Here is a 15320-nt window from a genome sequence, read left to right on the forward strand (position 1 = left end):
AAGTGTTTTTTGTGTGTGTGTGCGTGTGTGTTGGTGTTTCGCAAATATTTCCCAGGACAGAACTCTCAAAGCTCCTCACTTTCAACTGGAAATTACTTTTCTAATTTCTGAGCTGTATTACTCTAGGTAATCCCTTTACTATCTGCAGTTAGGAACAAAAAATGTTTACAGCCAATGAATTTAGTAGTCAAACCACACTTCCCTGTTAATTAAGCCATGAGCAAAAGCAAATGTCTTCATTTTGGCTCCTGATTACACACCACATTAGATTACAGGTGGCCCAGAGCTACAAGATGAAAATGACAGCAGAAACTTGGAAGAAAGAGAGGACTAAGCAGAAAATCGATAATGTGAGATGAAACTAATGATACGACAGAGCAATTTGCTAATGAGAGGCAACACTGCGAAGGAAGCCCGGTATTCACTGCATATAAAACACAGAAACTCAATATAAGGCTTTAATATAAAGTAGCAATATAGCGAGATAATCATATAAAGCAGTGACTAAGCAGCTGTGATGAACAATGTAAAAACATCTGATGAAATTAAAAGCACATAAATGACAACTAAATTGAAAAAAATCTGAGACACTAATATAAATCCATTTAACGGGGTGTTGGGTATGGGGTGGGATTCACAGAGTAACTCATGATACGATACTATCATGATACACAGCCCACGATAACGATGGTATCACAATACAGGTGATTCTGCCATATACGATAAATTGCAAGACATTCATCTACAATACATCATAACATTGGAATGTGAAGAGGAAAAATACCTCTGAAAAAGCTAAATAACTTTTTCAAAAAGCAGGAATAAATAATATATTTATTCACTGCATTTTGAAGAGGTGTCAGTTTCACAGAATGTTCAACAACTGAGATGAAACAATGTAAAACAAAGTGCACAGCATTGTAACACACACAACATGTACACCTGTGCCATCAAATGTTAAACAACCATAAACTGGCAACAGGCCAAACTGCCAGAAAGCAGTGAACCTAGAATAGCGCTGCTTGCTGCTTGACTAGAAAGAGAAAGACTAGAATGAGTGTCTGGTTGCTATGTAGTATCTACAGTTTGGCATATATGCGAGAATCGTTAAGTAACATTTGTTTATTAGGGCACATCAGCAGTTGTTTTCCAGACATTAGTCTGACCCTAATGTGTTGCCAGCTATGTTAGCAGCTATGGTATCCATAATTATAGGCAACAAGACAGGTCCAGGATTTGGATGCGTAACCCAAGCACAAACTAGCCAGCCACAGTAAATTCACAAAACTAATTTAAGAAGAAAGCAAACACTAGCATTTATTTGTCCATGACAGAACCATATATAAAGTGTTCAGGCAGAAATGGCCTTATATATATATATATATATTCAGGATGGTCACACATTACATATACACTGTGTTTAAAATGTAGTACTCTTAGAACATTTATCTGTGCCATTTCTTCAACTGTTGTCTCTCAGAGCCATTTTCATCTCTAAATTTGTATTATGTTGATCACGAGTGCTAATGATATTATGGGCCCATCAGTCATTTCAAATTCATGCAAAGGAAAAAAAAAAAAAAGTTTTGTTTGCAAAAATATTTTCACTTTATGTAGACAAATACCAGACAAAGAAATACATCCACAATCTGATAATAAATTTTCAAACAGTAAAATACATTAGATGGCTCAATTATGTACTATAGCTATGGACTAATACATAGAGTAAGGTGTATTAATCAGTTGTTTAACACAAATGCTATTTCTTCATTTGTTTTATGTTGATATTACATATATTACACATTACATTTGTGCCAATACTTTAAACACACACACACACACCACACATAAACACATGCATATATGTGTGCATTTATTTATTTTTTAAACAACATTCAAAAAGAAGTTTCATTCCCAAATTCTGTAATGAGGCAGTATTTGTAAACAGCTAGAGTATGTACTCATCAGCAAGTGACAATAACTCACCTTGAACCGTATTTTCAACGTGAAACAAAGCAAAACATTTACATTGCTTCTGGGCATTTTTGGATTTTGGGAAGCAATGCAGACGCTACCGGTTGAGGTTATTTCCAAAACTTGTTTAGTGCTGCGAAAAAAGGAAATTGCTAATGAGGCAGCAATCTGAGACTGAGCAGCCTTAAGGTAATCAGGTAATGACAGTGCCGTGCAGGTCTTGATTACTCCACAAGATATAATTTCCTGTTCTGCATGATAAATTAGCATGAAGGTCCCCATAAAAATAGAAGATGATCTGTTTTAATGACTCGATGGAAAGTGGTTTGTACACATTCAAAGAAATATGCATTCACACAACATTAAAATGGCATATCAGTGCTTGTTTCAGACTAACCAGTTCACATAGAAGAGACTTAATCATAGCACACTGACAATCATTTAATCCAGAGAATCCTTTTAACAAAACTGCCCTTACAATTCAATGTTTGCATACATCTCAAATGAACGTGCATGACAAGGACATAGACATAGTTATATGAGCACTGCACATGTCAATCATAGAGAATGTCAAATCAGCCACTTATAGTTAGTGAATGTGTGACCTTGAATCAGTTTAAATTGCAACAGCTTGTTCTGCATCATCTAAGCTGTCTCAGAGTTCTTGTTCTTGTCTAGATGTTGGTGTCAACCCCAAGTGCACAAATAAGAGTAAAAGGCTGGTTTTGCTCACACCTATTCTTGAAGCAGAGCCAGGATTGATTCAGTAATACAAATAGGACACTTCTCAGTCATTTTACAAGGGGTTCATTTCAATTTCAGTAGTACAGGAATAATAATGGGAAATATTTAACCATAGGGAAGGTCAGTGAAATGACCAGCAAATGGACCACAGGCACGGATTTAAGAGGGGATGACGGGTACACATCCCACCGGTGTGTAGGGACCTTTAAATTTTCCCCACCGCATATTTCCTTAAACGGAAACCGTTTCAGTCATTTTCAGCCTTGCCACAAAGGGTCAACTCTGTTTCATTAGCCACCAAGCTAATCTGATTGGTTTAACTTGGGAACTGGCTCATCTTGCATTTGCTCTCAAAGGAAAAAAGTGATTGCTGTGGCAGCCTGAAGCATCTCTCACTGATGAAGCAAGGAGCCAGGAGAAGTATTTATAGACAGCAACAACTGAGCTTGAGTCAATAAAATACCGTGCTTTTACACGGTTTCATAGTTGTCGTGTTTGTACATTTTCCCCGCAATTTGTTTGTTTGTTTGCTAACAAGTCAGAATCTGAGGAGCATATTTACAGATATGTTCCAAGGACAGAATCAACTAACTAGCCAGCTAACATTGTAGCGAGCTCACTGCATACCCACATTAACAAGATAATCATTATGTTTGATGACATTCAACAGCCAAATTTTCATTTTGAGCTTATAGGCAACTAACCCACCGTGTTATCAAAAAGAAAAAAAGAAAATGGACATTAAATATATTTTATCAAAGGGTCAAAGTGTAAGAAGGTAGTTAGTGTCAAGTTAACTCACAGTTGTAGATGATTCTAATAGGTAACACTTTAAATGGGGGGGGGTCTGCTCTCTTGCATGCCTATCATGTCTTTCCTTGCAACTATGACAGCTATCATGGTCATTGTCCAGTTAATACATTTCATGGCTTTCAAACAGATGGTGCCATATTACTGCCAGGTTTCAGGTCATCTTAAAAAAATCCATGCTTACAAAAAGTGGTCATCTTTGCAAAGCACTAATCAACAGGAACATGCTTCTCCAGAAATCTAAAATGTCATACAGAATTACAAAAAAAAAAAAAAAACAATATTAATAACCTACCCCAGAAAAATCATAAAAGAATCGGCTCTAGGAGAAGCCATTCCCTCATGATGTGTTGTGATCCCTCAATGTATTGGCGATCGGCACAGCCCGACCGCAAAAGCATCACAATCCTTTTGGGGATCTCCCCTCTCCCCAAGTCTTTATTTTAAGTGAAAAGTATTTTCGAAAGGTCCTCAAGATGATGAGATTTGGCCTTCTACTTCTATAAACAATAAATCAGGAAGACCAAACACAGGACAAAATCAAGCAATTTCAAATGTCTCCAAGGTCAATTCCCACACGATCTGAACGCTCAACTGCTGACACAGGAGTACAGCGGTCTCAACACCCAGAATGCGAAGCTGCTGAAAGCGGGACTGCTGTGCTGGCCACAGTGACTGCAGCATGAGCCACACATAACAAAGGCACGAGAGGCTGGGGAATATCATGAACACTACCATTACTGGAGAGATTATTAGCCACAAGGCGAAGCAGGTGACGTGACTGAAGTCACTGTGACACTGGATAAAACTTAAAGGCCAATTCCATTATATGTGCCTCAGTTTCCGCCATTAAACTCTATGTAGGTAAGCATTTTGAAGAGCTCCATCCTGATGGCCATGGATAACCTGCGCAAGCGGTCAGTACACTTGCCCAGTTCATTAATCTGAAGCACTGCAGTTCTGCCCCATTAAGGACTGAAGCCTTCAATTGCTTGTAAACGTTTAGACTGCCCTACTCAAAAATTACATTGCAAAATATGGCTTTTAAGTAACTTCAATAATCACAAGAAAAACTTCTTGAAACTTTTCTCTGAGACAGGATTCACATTTTGTTTGTCAAAATGGATTTTTCACACGAGGACAATTCTGAATAAAACAAATGACAGATCTCGTGAAAATGAAATCTCCTCAGTTGAGACACCTTGCGACGGTGTTCCTGTTTACGTGTCGCCCAGGTGTGAGAGCAATCAGCTTCCCTGTCAGCACAACGCTTTCTCATAAATAGGATGCCAAAAACTCTGATTCTAATTTCTTGCTTGATAAAACTTTGTGTGACGCGATTGTAAAGCCAATCTAATCTCCGGATTCCGTACCAGACATGAGGAAAGGTTTATTTTTTTTAACTAGCCCCCAATGTAAAACGCACATTAATGCCGCCGTTTTGCTCATTCAGCTGTTTGTTCCCACCTCGCGTGGCACGGATGCTGTCGGCGCGCGTGACCTTTTCATTACGCGCCGTATAATAGGCCGCCTTTTCCTTGTGAAAAGTAAGGCCTTGGGGAGCCGGGCAGTGAATAATTCAAAGAAGTGTAGCGGTGATTTACAATGGTGCCACAATTCTGCATACCATTATTTGCAATAACTCGAGCTGTAGCTGTGTAACACAGAGGGCAGTGTTAATATCCTCAAATTTTATACTGCTATATGCGTTAGTGAAGCTTTTATATCATTACCTGCTTCAGACAGTAAAAAAAAGGCTATATTCTCTGGCAGGGTGATTAAGCAATTCAATTAAGCTGTAAGCACTAAAACGGGCGTATGTACATGACAAATTCCTGAAGAGGGCGACTGCATCTCTGGTCTATTTTAAGAGAAGCAAAAAGGCTTCACATCACCGTGGTTCCATACGTAAATTCTGCACTGATCCAAGTGGAGAGCCAGTCCATAAAGGGCTATAATGTGCAACACAGCACCACGTCAATAACAGATCTGAGCTCTTGCTCTCAGGTGTGAAAGAAGACTGCCAGCATGATGGGAAACCTTGACTTTTTCCTCTGAATAGTTTCCCTGGAGAATATACCTGTATGCAGCAGCTCGGCAGTAATTACAATACAAGTGCGAGCCGTGAAATGAAACGCCGCCTCCATCTTACGTCTTCTTCGGCTTTCATTAAGCTGCCGATCTTTGACAGAGAGAAAGCCATTGAGAGGTAAGGGTACTGTGGTGCAGCTTTCAGCAAACAAGTTGCCATTTCATTTGCGGTGTCAATTTGCGCAGTTAAATTACCCCGATATCCAACTAAACCAGAGGAAGAAAGGGACAAAAAAATATATGTTAGACTGCTGTCCAGCATACACCCAGAACAATGAAAGTGATCTAACAAGTATCAGTGAATAATAAAGTCTGTAAAATGGTAAAACATATATGCAGGTAAACACCATGAAATAAAAGCAGATTGCCTGTACATATGTCTCATTCATCTTTAGATCTCAAACCCAAATGTCTTAAGTATGCAGCAAAAATACAGTAATAATGACATGTTAGTTATAACTATGTGCACTTTTTACAAACATAACTAATCTGATTATTTGGTGAACTCACAAAGTAAACTAATCAATTAAATCCATAATTATTAGTGATTACTAATACAGCAGTTTAGTTAGAAGCCAAGGTGCGGTTAGGTTCTGCTCAAGATTTCTCTTATTAATCTGACCTGACTTTATTTGGGAATCAGTAAAACAAAAAGAGAGCTGATTTGCCAATGCTCAATGTAAAAATGTGTGAGATAAATACCCAGGGGGACTGCCCCGCCGTGGGCTCCTGGACATGGAACTTCCGCAGAATGAAGAACATCTACTGTACAATTTAAGCCTTGAACCTTTTCCAATCAACATTTGGAGTCTTACGATATAAACTCCGGAGATGATCTGCACAAACTAAATATAACCTATTAACATCTATCGAAACCCTGTAATGTGTAAGGCCATTTCAAATGGCATCCTGATCATCTTGGGAATGTTATCTTTAACACTATTACATCAGAATACATAGATACTCCAAAAATGTGCTTGAGGAATCAGCACAGGTACCTTTTCCTAAATACGTTCAGTAAAACAAGTGAGACCTTCAAACTATGTAACATGTAATTAGCAAGTTCAAGCACATGGCCCAGCGTATCAGTGACAAGGGATTCCTGTATGAATACCTACGAATGAAAAACAAAAAAATAAATAGTACTTAGAAATTAGAACTGTATGGCTTATTTCAATATATATTCTAAAGTGCACCATGCCAGCCAATCTCAACACTGAGACTTTCTGATACTACACAGCGAGTTTAAGGCCATTTCTTTTTCTGTTTATTGAACGTCAGGCTCCATTAAGTTAGACCTATGAATCCTCAGTTCTTAGTTTAATTATCCATGCAAGTCTGGCATCTCAAAAGAGGGGAATTTAATTAGAATTTTGATGTTTCTAAAACACAGTTTTGCAAATGCATAAATACTTTATGAAATGTAATAAACAAGCATCAACATCCTTTGAACTTGAATTTAAGTACGGACATGAAGCAATGCTTATCTCCTTCCTCCAAGATGTAGCCTACTCGGGCGGCTGTTTGTCTACACAACCAAACGTTCCATTTCAGCCTTTGACACCTCTTATATGGAGAACATTACATATAGCATTTTGCTCTAAATAAAGTTTGTAAGAACTTCCACAGAACTCCAAACAAACATTCAACAACAACCCCAATAATATGAACATGATTTGCTTCCTGTCTGGACTGTGCAATGAGGCAGTGCTTTTATTATTTAAAAAAGAAGCTAAGCTACTAAACATGAAATTCAAAATATACATACATAAAAGGCAAACTTTTACACATTGATTTTATTTCCATTCTTACGTACTGCAGTACAAAAGCAAAGATGTACGCTTTTGTAGATAACCATTATTCAAGCTGAAGACATTTTTCTCCGCAACTTAATTCTCAGCTTTCTGAAACAATAAACTCTCATAATGCATTCATTTTCTCATGCTTTGAAGTAATAGATCACTTTTTGTCTTTTGTAATATTTTCTAAAATATTGACATTGTCATTGTCATTACCATTCTTCAGAACTTCCTGCAGAGAAGTTAAAAGTAGAACACCAATTGAAATCCTTATCTCCATGCTGGTATGAAGGGTAGTGAGGACATAGTGTACATCACACAACCTTTCAAGGCGTCCGATATAAAGATTTTATTTATTTTTTATTTTTTACACATTTACATACTGTTGGTAGACAGGAATAAAATTGAAACAAGAGTCTTCAATCTTGGATAAATCAAATTTGTAACTTTGCAATTTGGGCAAATAGACTCAAACCAGTGACAATCACACTGAGACACTGTGTCTGATTCTGTGTACTGTGTAGTGTGTGATATTACTGGAGAACACTAGCAGGTGTGCATTAAAGGCATGCATCTGTACACGGCCCCAGGTGCCATCTGCACTGGAGCGAGACCAACCTGTAGACCTGAACACTTCAAAAACAGAGAAGAAAATCAAAGTGCTTCCAAGCTAAAATTCCCAAAGCGAGTTCCAGGTAAAACCCCCAGGTGAGCTCTCCACACAAGTGGCTCCGACTGAAGATCCGAACCAGACCTGCACTGTATTCATCTTCCAGAGCCCTTCAGTGGAAAGGAACACACACTCAAATTAGTGCCCCGCAGTCTGAGCAGGAGAGCCGTGAGTCTGAGGCCCCAAGCTGAGCGCTTATGCTTCCCTTCTTATCGGACCCAAAAGTACAGAGAACATTAAGACGGCAGGAGCCAGAAAGTTTGAGGAGCGCAAGGCCGTCTTCTGACAGCGCCTCTCCGTAAGGGGCGAGTGGTGAGAGAGAAGGGGTCGGGCGAGCTCCCCTAGGGGCCCGCTCCTCTCTCCCGCCTCGCCTGGATGCCTTCTGAAAGGATTAAAGGAGGCCGGCGTGGAGGAGGCTCTGCGCTCAGCTCCCCGGTGGGGGGGGGATGGAGGGGGGGTTCGTTTAAGGAGGGCAGGCGGGAGAGAGCTCACCTTCCCAGCAGACCCTGACTGAGGCTCGGAGAGGCCTTTCACGGCCGCTGAGCACACAGACGCTTCTCGAAACCCCGGTGGCCTTTTTTTAACAGCCAATTTGGGCAGCTTAACAAATGCATATTTTTTCATTTGCTCCACTTCAGAAATTTCTCGTTATGTGCCTTTATTTATTTATTTTGGGTCAGCGGAGTCTGCACTGACTGAAATGACGTAGGGTGGATAAGATCTTTGCTTTATCTCTTTGCGGAAACTGAGCTGAGCGATGTCACAAAGCTCATAGGATCATACAGTTATTTCATAATCATCTGTTTAATTGCTATGCCAGACATAGTATTCTGTAGAAGGACATCATTATAAAGTTACTCCTCCACAAGAATACTTAACATGGCTCGCCATGCTGGCATAAGAACCAATAGACACAATTTAACTTGTCCGTAATGAATCTGCAGACACTGCTCCTAGTAAGGGGAGTGAAACCTAGAAAGGGAATACTACAAACTCAGAAAAAGACAGGAACATTTAGGAAGCACAACATTCAAGCCAAAGGACAGGATATCACACCCAAAACTACAAGGGCTCCATTATGAAATGTGCCACCATATAAAGAGAGACAACTGTGATAGGATAATTTCATTTTTTTCAACGTAATTAATGTCTTCTGGACCACAGACCTGTGATGTGCATTAGGGCGATGGATTTAAAATACAGAAATGTCCTCTTTAAAAAATAATTTTAAAAAGTAAAAAGACGGAGCACGCTTCACGTGTAGCTCGGGCAGAATTCAGGCGGCTGTTTGAGCAGAGCTGTCCCTCTTGCGAAAGGAGACGAGAATGATCATGTAAAATGAAACCATCATTTCGCTGGTACCGTGCCATTACTGGTGCAGTTAGGACTCAATACCATAGATACCAGCTACACGGTGTGTTGCAACAATGAAACCACTCAACAGGCCAGCAATATCATTTTGTGATATGGCTTCTACACTAAAACCAAGGAGCAAGTTTTAGTGGTACTACGGGACTAATCAACATTTTTTATTACAGCGGCGTACATAAATATACTAGGACAGACAGGGCTGATGCATAATTTCACACACACACACACACACACACACACATACACACACACACATATTCAAGCAAGCTAATTTCCATTGATACAAAACCAACAAACTGCTAAAACAGAAATGCAATTAAAAATTGTTAAGACAAAAGCTCAGGTAACAAAAAGAACATATTTACATCTAAGTGAGCACATACTGCATACACTAGTGACAAAACTGCAAACGATGTGACATGACTTTGAACAGAAAATTGGATATATTCAGTAATACTGGGTAATCACTGTAATCACTGGAGAGATGCTATAAAAATGTGCATGTGATGTACCATGGATAGAAAAAAAATTTTTTTGGGGCCTCAACATCTGCTTCACGGTAAACAAAGCTAAGAATGCCATAATGATGTCTAACTGGCTCAGCTCTGACAGGATATTTGGATTTATTTACATCTAAATAGAAACAGACATATTTCGTGCTTGTGAATGTCTGTCTGCGTCATCTTTTTATGCAAAACAAAAGCTTTCCACACACAAAGAGAAGAAAAAGAGGTCCAGGGAGCAAAAATTCTTCTGTTAGATAACAGACTCAAACGCATGTCTTAAAATGCATCTTCCAGGCATACGTGTGCAAGATAAAACCACACAAAACATATTACATTGTCTTTAAGGTGGCATAAGAGTGCCCTGAGAGCATATTAGAACTTATTAAAAACACAAAACAGACAACCACTAGTACTTTCACTCACTCACTCACTCACACAGTGCTAGTATGACAAGGGATTGTGTTCACTGTCGCTAAACAATGTTGTCAGTTCTTAACAGTACAAAATGATCAAAAACAGGCAGTCTTACAGTATAACTGGTGCATGGCTAACAAAAATCTATAATTGTTCCATAAACGTATGGTTTCCACTGCTCCCAGGCAAACTAGTCTGAGGAGTAGAAATGTGATTATAGTAGCTATCTGATTAGATAGGCTATGCTGTTTCTGTAAAACTCATTCACATGCTAGCATCACGGACCCAATTTCAAATAAACAGTCAGTCAGGCATTGAGGCTACATTGGAGGTGACAGAACCATCACTTGAAAACCTGTAACTAAAATCTTGTTAGTTATCAGCAGGATCCTTAAAATAGATTCCCAAGCAGACCTTTTCTGTTCAGCATTGCCCTTGCAGAAAATAAAATAGAATACATTCTGTAAATGCCATTATCCTCCCTAAACACAATATTATCAGTCTAGTTGATGGCAGTGTATGTGTGGAACACACCTGCTCTCTGGGTGTCTATTGTTCAAGGTGGCAGAGAACTTCATTAAACTGTCTGCGGCCGTAAGAATTACAATTTCCCTTGGATCTGTGAGCCAGAGAGGTCTGGGGAATGAAGGCGCAAAGCCAGGATCCACACACTCTGTAAAAGCGGAGATCAATGAGAACAGGAAACTTATGGACCAAAATGACAAAAATAAATTCCACAAAAAAGGTATTAAGTGAGCTAAAGTTTCCATGGACCCTGAAATATAAGGTCCAAAAAGAACTGTCACTGTAATGCCACAATCCATCCAAAGCTATTGGTAAAAAGCCCAAAAGAAAGAGTCTAATTCAGGTAAAGCTCAAGTCCACCTCCATTACTTAATTAAAGGAAAGAAGTCAACTAAATTGCCCCAGAAGGAATACGGTCTTCTAGCCCGTATACAGGACTGGGCAGTAAGAGATTCAGACAGCGGTAAAAGCTATTCAATGAAAAAGCCTGCAGCATCTTTTGATCTATTTTTATATCATGTTTGTCTCTAGGTTCATTTTCTCTGAAAGGAACGTGACAAGAATAGCATGATACTTTCAAGGTGCATATTTATACATTTGTCATTTTATATAATTTACCCGCAGTTATACAGTATGACACCACCAAATATGGAAATGGTACAAATATACAATGCACAGCAATATAGTAAGTTAGAAATATGACTGCTTCAGAGGCAGGCGGAAATTGGGGAAAAGGCACTTTCTAAAAGACAGGAGCTTAAAATACTTGGCTTTATCGCAAGACAGCTGTCCAAGTCGGCCAGTGCACATGGGTATTGCTGTTCGCATGATAAGATCGCGAGATCCAGTTGCTGAACTACAAAGACATTTGGAATGTGTTTGGGTGTCAAACCGTCTTTTTAAAATGCCATGATACAGATAATCTTAACCTGAGGACAGAAAAAGTTTACATCCTCTCACCTTTTCGAAAGGTACTTCAGCTGCCACAGAAGCAAAAGTGTGCGCTGTGTTACTTTGATTTTTCAATGTACTGTAGGAAAGGAGGTGAGAAATATCTGAGGGCCAAACAGCTCTGTTCAATGCAGCCATCAACCAAAATAAGCTGACCTTAGAGATTCAATTACCCTTACTCAATACTGGTGTTGGTCCACATTCCGTGTTATTGTCTAATTTACTTTAACTGTCCAACAGCATCTCCCTCTCTCTACCACATACATGCAAGCACACACACACACACACACACACACACATACACACACACACACATATACACACACACGTCCGCACACGTACAGACACACAAGCACACATGCACACAGACAGACAGAGAGAGAGAGAGAGAGAGAGAATGAGAGAGAGAGAGAGAGAGAGAGAGAGAGAGAGAATGAGAGAATGAGAGAGAGAGAGAGAATGAGAGAGAGAGAGAGAGAGAGAGAATGAGAGAGAGAGAGAGAGAGAGAGAGAGAGAGAGAGAGAGAGAGAATGAGAGGGAGATTTCCCATGACGGAAGCTACATGTTTTCGAGTTGCTCTTTTATGTGACCAATACCACTCCTACAGCTCTCACACAGCATTTAATGAAAATTCTCTGATATTATTGGAGGCGCATCTTCAAACAACAATAAAAGAAAACCTGTAGGTCTCGTTCTCTCAGGAGGAGCACAACGAAAGGCAAATGCTTATTGTTTCTGCACTTAATGAGGAAAAGTCTGTAAGCCATTAGACACCGAGATGAAGCTTCCCAATAACATCCCCAAAGCTCCGATTTTCTCCCGCAGCCAGGGCCCAATTAGGAGAGGTCTGTGACATATCTGATGGTGAAGTGAGCGGCGGAGGTGCTAAATGGCTCCTGAACTCCGTTTATCATGCTTGTCAGTTCCGGCGTTCCTGACACAATGTATTAAAAACTCATTTGATGCTCGGTAAGTAAGTGTCTAAACAAGGCCGTCCAATCAATGCTGGTTCAATGAGCATTAAAAAACGTGAGATGGGAATTTACTGGAATCTGAAGTTTCACAAACAAGCGCAAATTAAAACACGACTGGCCAGGCTACAGATTCATACAATCCGGTTGAAAAGAGGCAATTATTTTCAACAGTGACGAGAACAGCTGTGTGAAAGAGAAGCTCAGGCTGTAAAAAAAAACCATACAGTCCATCTCTTCATGTCAACACCACATGCATTTTCACTATTTTAACATGCAAAGTAAGGAAAATGCTGCGTTTGGAAACTCAATATTTCCCCAATTCCCAATTACTTGCACTGCCAACAGTCGATAACGCTGATTAGGAGGGGCACAATTTGACTGCTCTTCTAATCGGTCATTAGAATTCCTGCTGTAGCCTTTCACAAGCCAATGCCTATATAACCTAGTTTATTATCCCTACATTAATACGCCTTTCTTCCCAAAAGACCCCTGATACCTCATTGATTTCTCAACTAAATTCCCAATTTTCTCTTAAGTTGCTATTCTAGAAGGGGCTTACACCCCTCCCTTTCTCTCAAAGTTTTAATCAGTGGCAAAAGTTGTGTTTTCTTAGCTGTAGAGACCCGATGCCAAAGGTTTGTCAGATGATTCAAACACTGTGCCTGTTCTGCGAGGAGGTGTTCTGAATAGCTTGATGTTTTTAATGGTTCTCCTACCAGGAGTAACGTATTTATATAAGAAACGGAGGCTCGGGTTTACTTAAGTAATAGTTGCAGTGTATGAAGATGCTGCTCCAATGTAGCTGCAGGAGCTTACAAGTTCACAAAAGAAGTACCTCACAAGTGGATCGCATACGACACAAGCAGCAAGCTACCAAGTTCAAGTTGCAAGGACACATGAGAAAACACATTTCCCTAAAGTAAACAGAAAAGGTTATAAAATGCAAAAAAAATATGAAATATTAGAGCCAAACTTAGAATCTCATCAGTGAAATACCATTTAACCTCCAGAAGCATGGTTAAAGTTAATGACACAATAGCAGTAGAGGGTGAGATTAAATTTGGAATCAGTGAGCGAAACTCATTGAGCCGATTCTAGACAGGTCCTTCAGGGCAAAGGTTATTTCGCCGCTCATGCCCGCTGTGAAGGAACAGGGGAGGAAAAACACGGCGTTTGGCCTCATTAATTAGCCCCCACACACGCTGTACCTGCAGGTTGTGTCTTTCCAGCCTCATCTCCAATGCATTATTCTGCTCTTCCAGGCGACTGCGCTCGGCCTCCAGCTCCTCAATCTTCTGTCTGCAAAGAAGAGCGGCGATGAATCAAACTTTCCGTCTCCAACTACGGAGCCCCTCTCTGCCGACTCAGGAGGCTTTCTCTATTTCAGCCGGGGGGGGGGGGGGGGGGGGGGCTAACATCTACATGTACTGAATAACATAAAGGACTGCTGTGTGCGGAACAGGATAGCGATTTGCCCACTCATTGATGAGTCGGTGTCAGTGCTTTAGGTGACGGGCCGGTTCTGTAGCGGACGAGAGAACGAGGAGTCGAGCTCGTGGGCGGTAACGGCGCGCCTGGGAACACACTGCCCCCTTGTGAGGGAAAGACTGCAGACGTTTCCTTCCCCGCTGTTCTGTGACACTGCTGTGGCCATGTGTTGCGGCACTTCAGAATCTACCGCAGGAACTTGAAAGATGCTTCACCAAACGGTGACAAAATGTGGCATTTGGAGGAAATGCCAGCCATGGCAGCTTTCCAGTCCCTGCTTACTAGCGTCTGGCCCTTCTGGTTTACGCTGGACTGTTCATCCAGTTCCGAAGAGGAGCACTTTCCTTCCACTTGTAATCGGTGTTGGACTCTCTAACACAAGTGTGCACAGAACAGAGGCCGAAAACATGACATTTATTATGGAACTTCAACTGGCCACGCAATCAATCTTATTTGCTTTTTGGCACTGCATCCCCCCGTAAAAAAATAGCATATCCTTTTCTCAGCTGGAGTGCAGAAGTAAGGCAGTTGATCACAATTCCCGGCCGGTGCACAGCTGCATTGGTAAGTCTCAGGACACCCTGCAGTACGGCAGGGTATCGTGTAGTGCTTCCCCCGGGGACACCTAACTGCTCAGAAACACTCTTCACAAACAACAAAGTGCCGGAGTGCCAAACTCGGCTCTTACGGTCTCCCGAAATGCGGTAAACACTTAAAAAAAAATAAGATTAAAAATAAATAAGCCCTGGGTTTGGACATGATCGGAAACTACAAAACCCTACAGTATGTGTTCCCAGATGCCCCTCCAATGCTCCAGTCTTCAGCGCCTCATAGTCCTCTTCTATATGAGGTTTTCTCATATAGAACTTTAGCATGTGGTTTTCTTTCCGTTTTTTTTTTTCTTTTCTTAAATATTTAAAATTTAAATAAATTCCTTTTAAATCCAGAAAGAAGCCTGTATTTTCTAAACTGCGACTTAATTATATGTTCATTACTGAAGTA

The 15320-nt window shown here is 40.4% G+C and overlaps 1 protein-coding gene across 6 annotated transcripts in view; it reads right to left on the minus strand.

The window, feature by feature from the left end:
- mad1l1 (mitotic arrest deficient 1 like 1) overlaps window positions 1-15320 on the minus strand; it is a 235410-nt gene that overhangs the window by 128704 nt on the left and 91386 nt on the right. For all 6 annotated transcript variants that reach the window (XR_004764014.1, XM_035405134.1, XM_035405135.1 and 3 more), the window contains exon 15: window positions 14039-14129. Coding sequence is in view for 5 of the 6 variants with exons in the window: in XM_035405134.1 (XP_035261025.1) it covers window positions 14039-14129 (91 nt within the window). In the remaining variant the exon portion in view is untranslated. The remainder of the gene's footprint in view (window positions 1-14038; window positions 14130-15320) is intronic.

The sequence above is a fragment of the Anguilla anguilla genome, chromosome 2 (genome assembly GCF_013347855.1).
Source record: "Anguilla anguilla isolate fAngAng1 chromosome 2, fAngAng1.pri, whole genome shotgun sequence".
Classification (NCBI taxonomy): domain Eukaryota; kingdom Metazoa; phylum Chordata; class Actinopteri; order Anguilliformes; family Anguillidae; genus Anguilla; species Anguilla anguilla.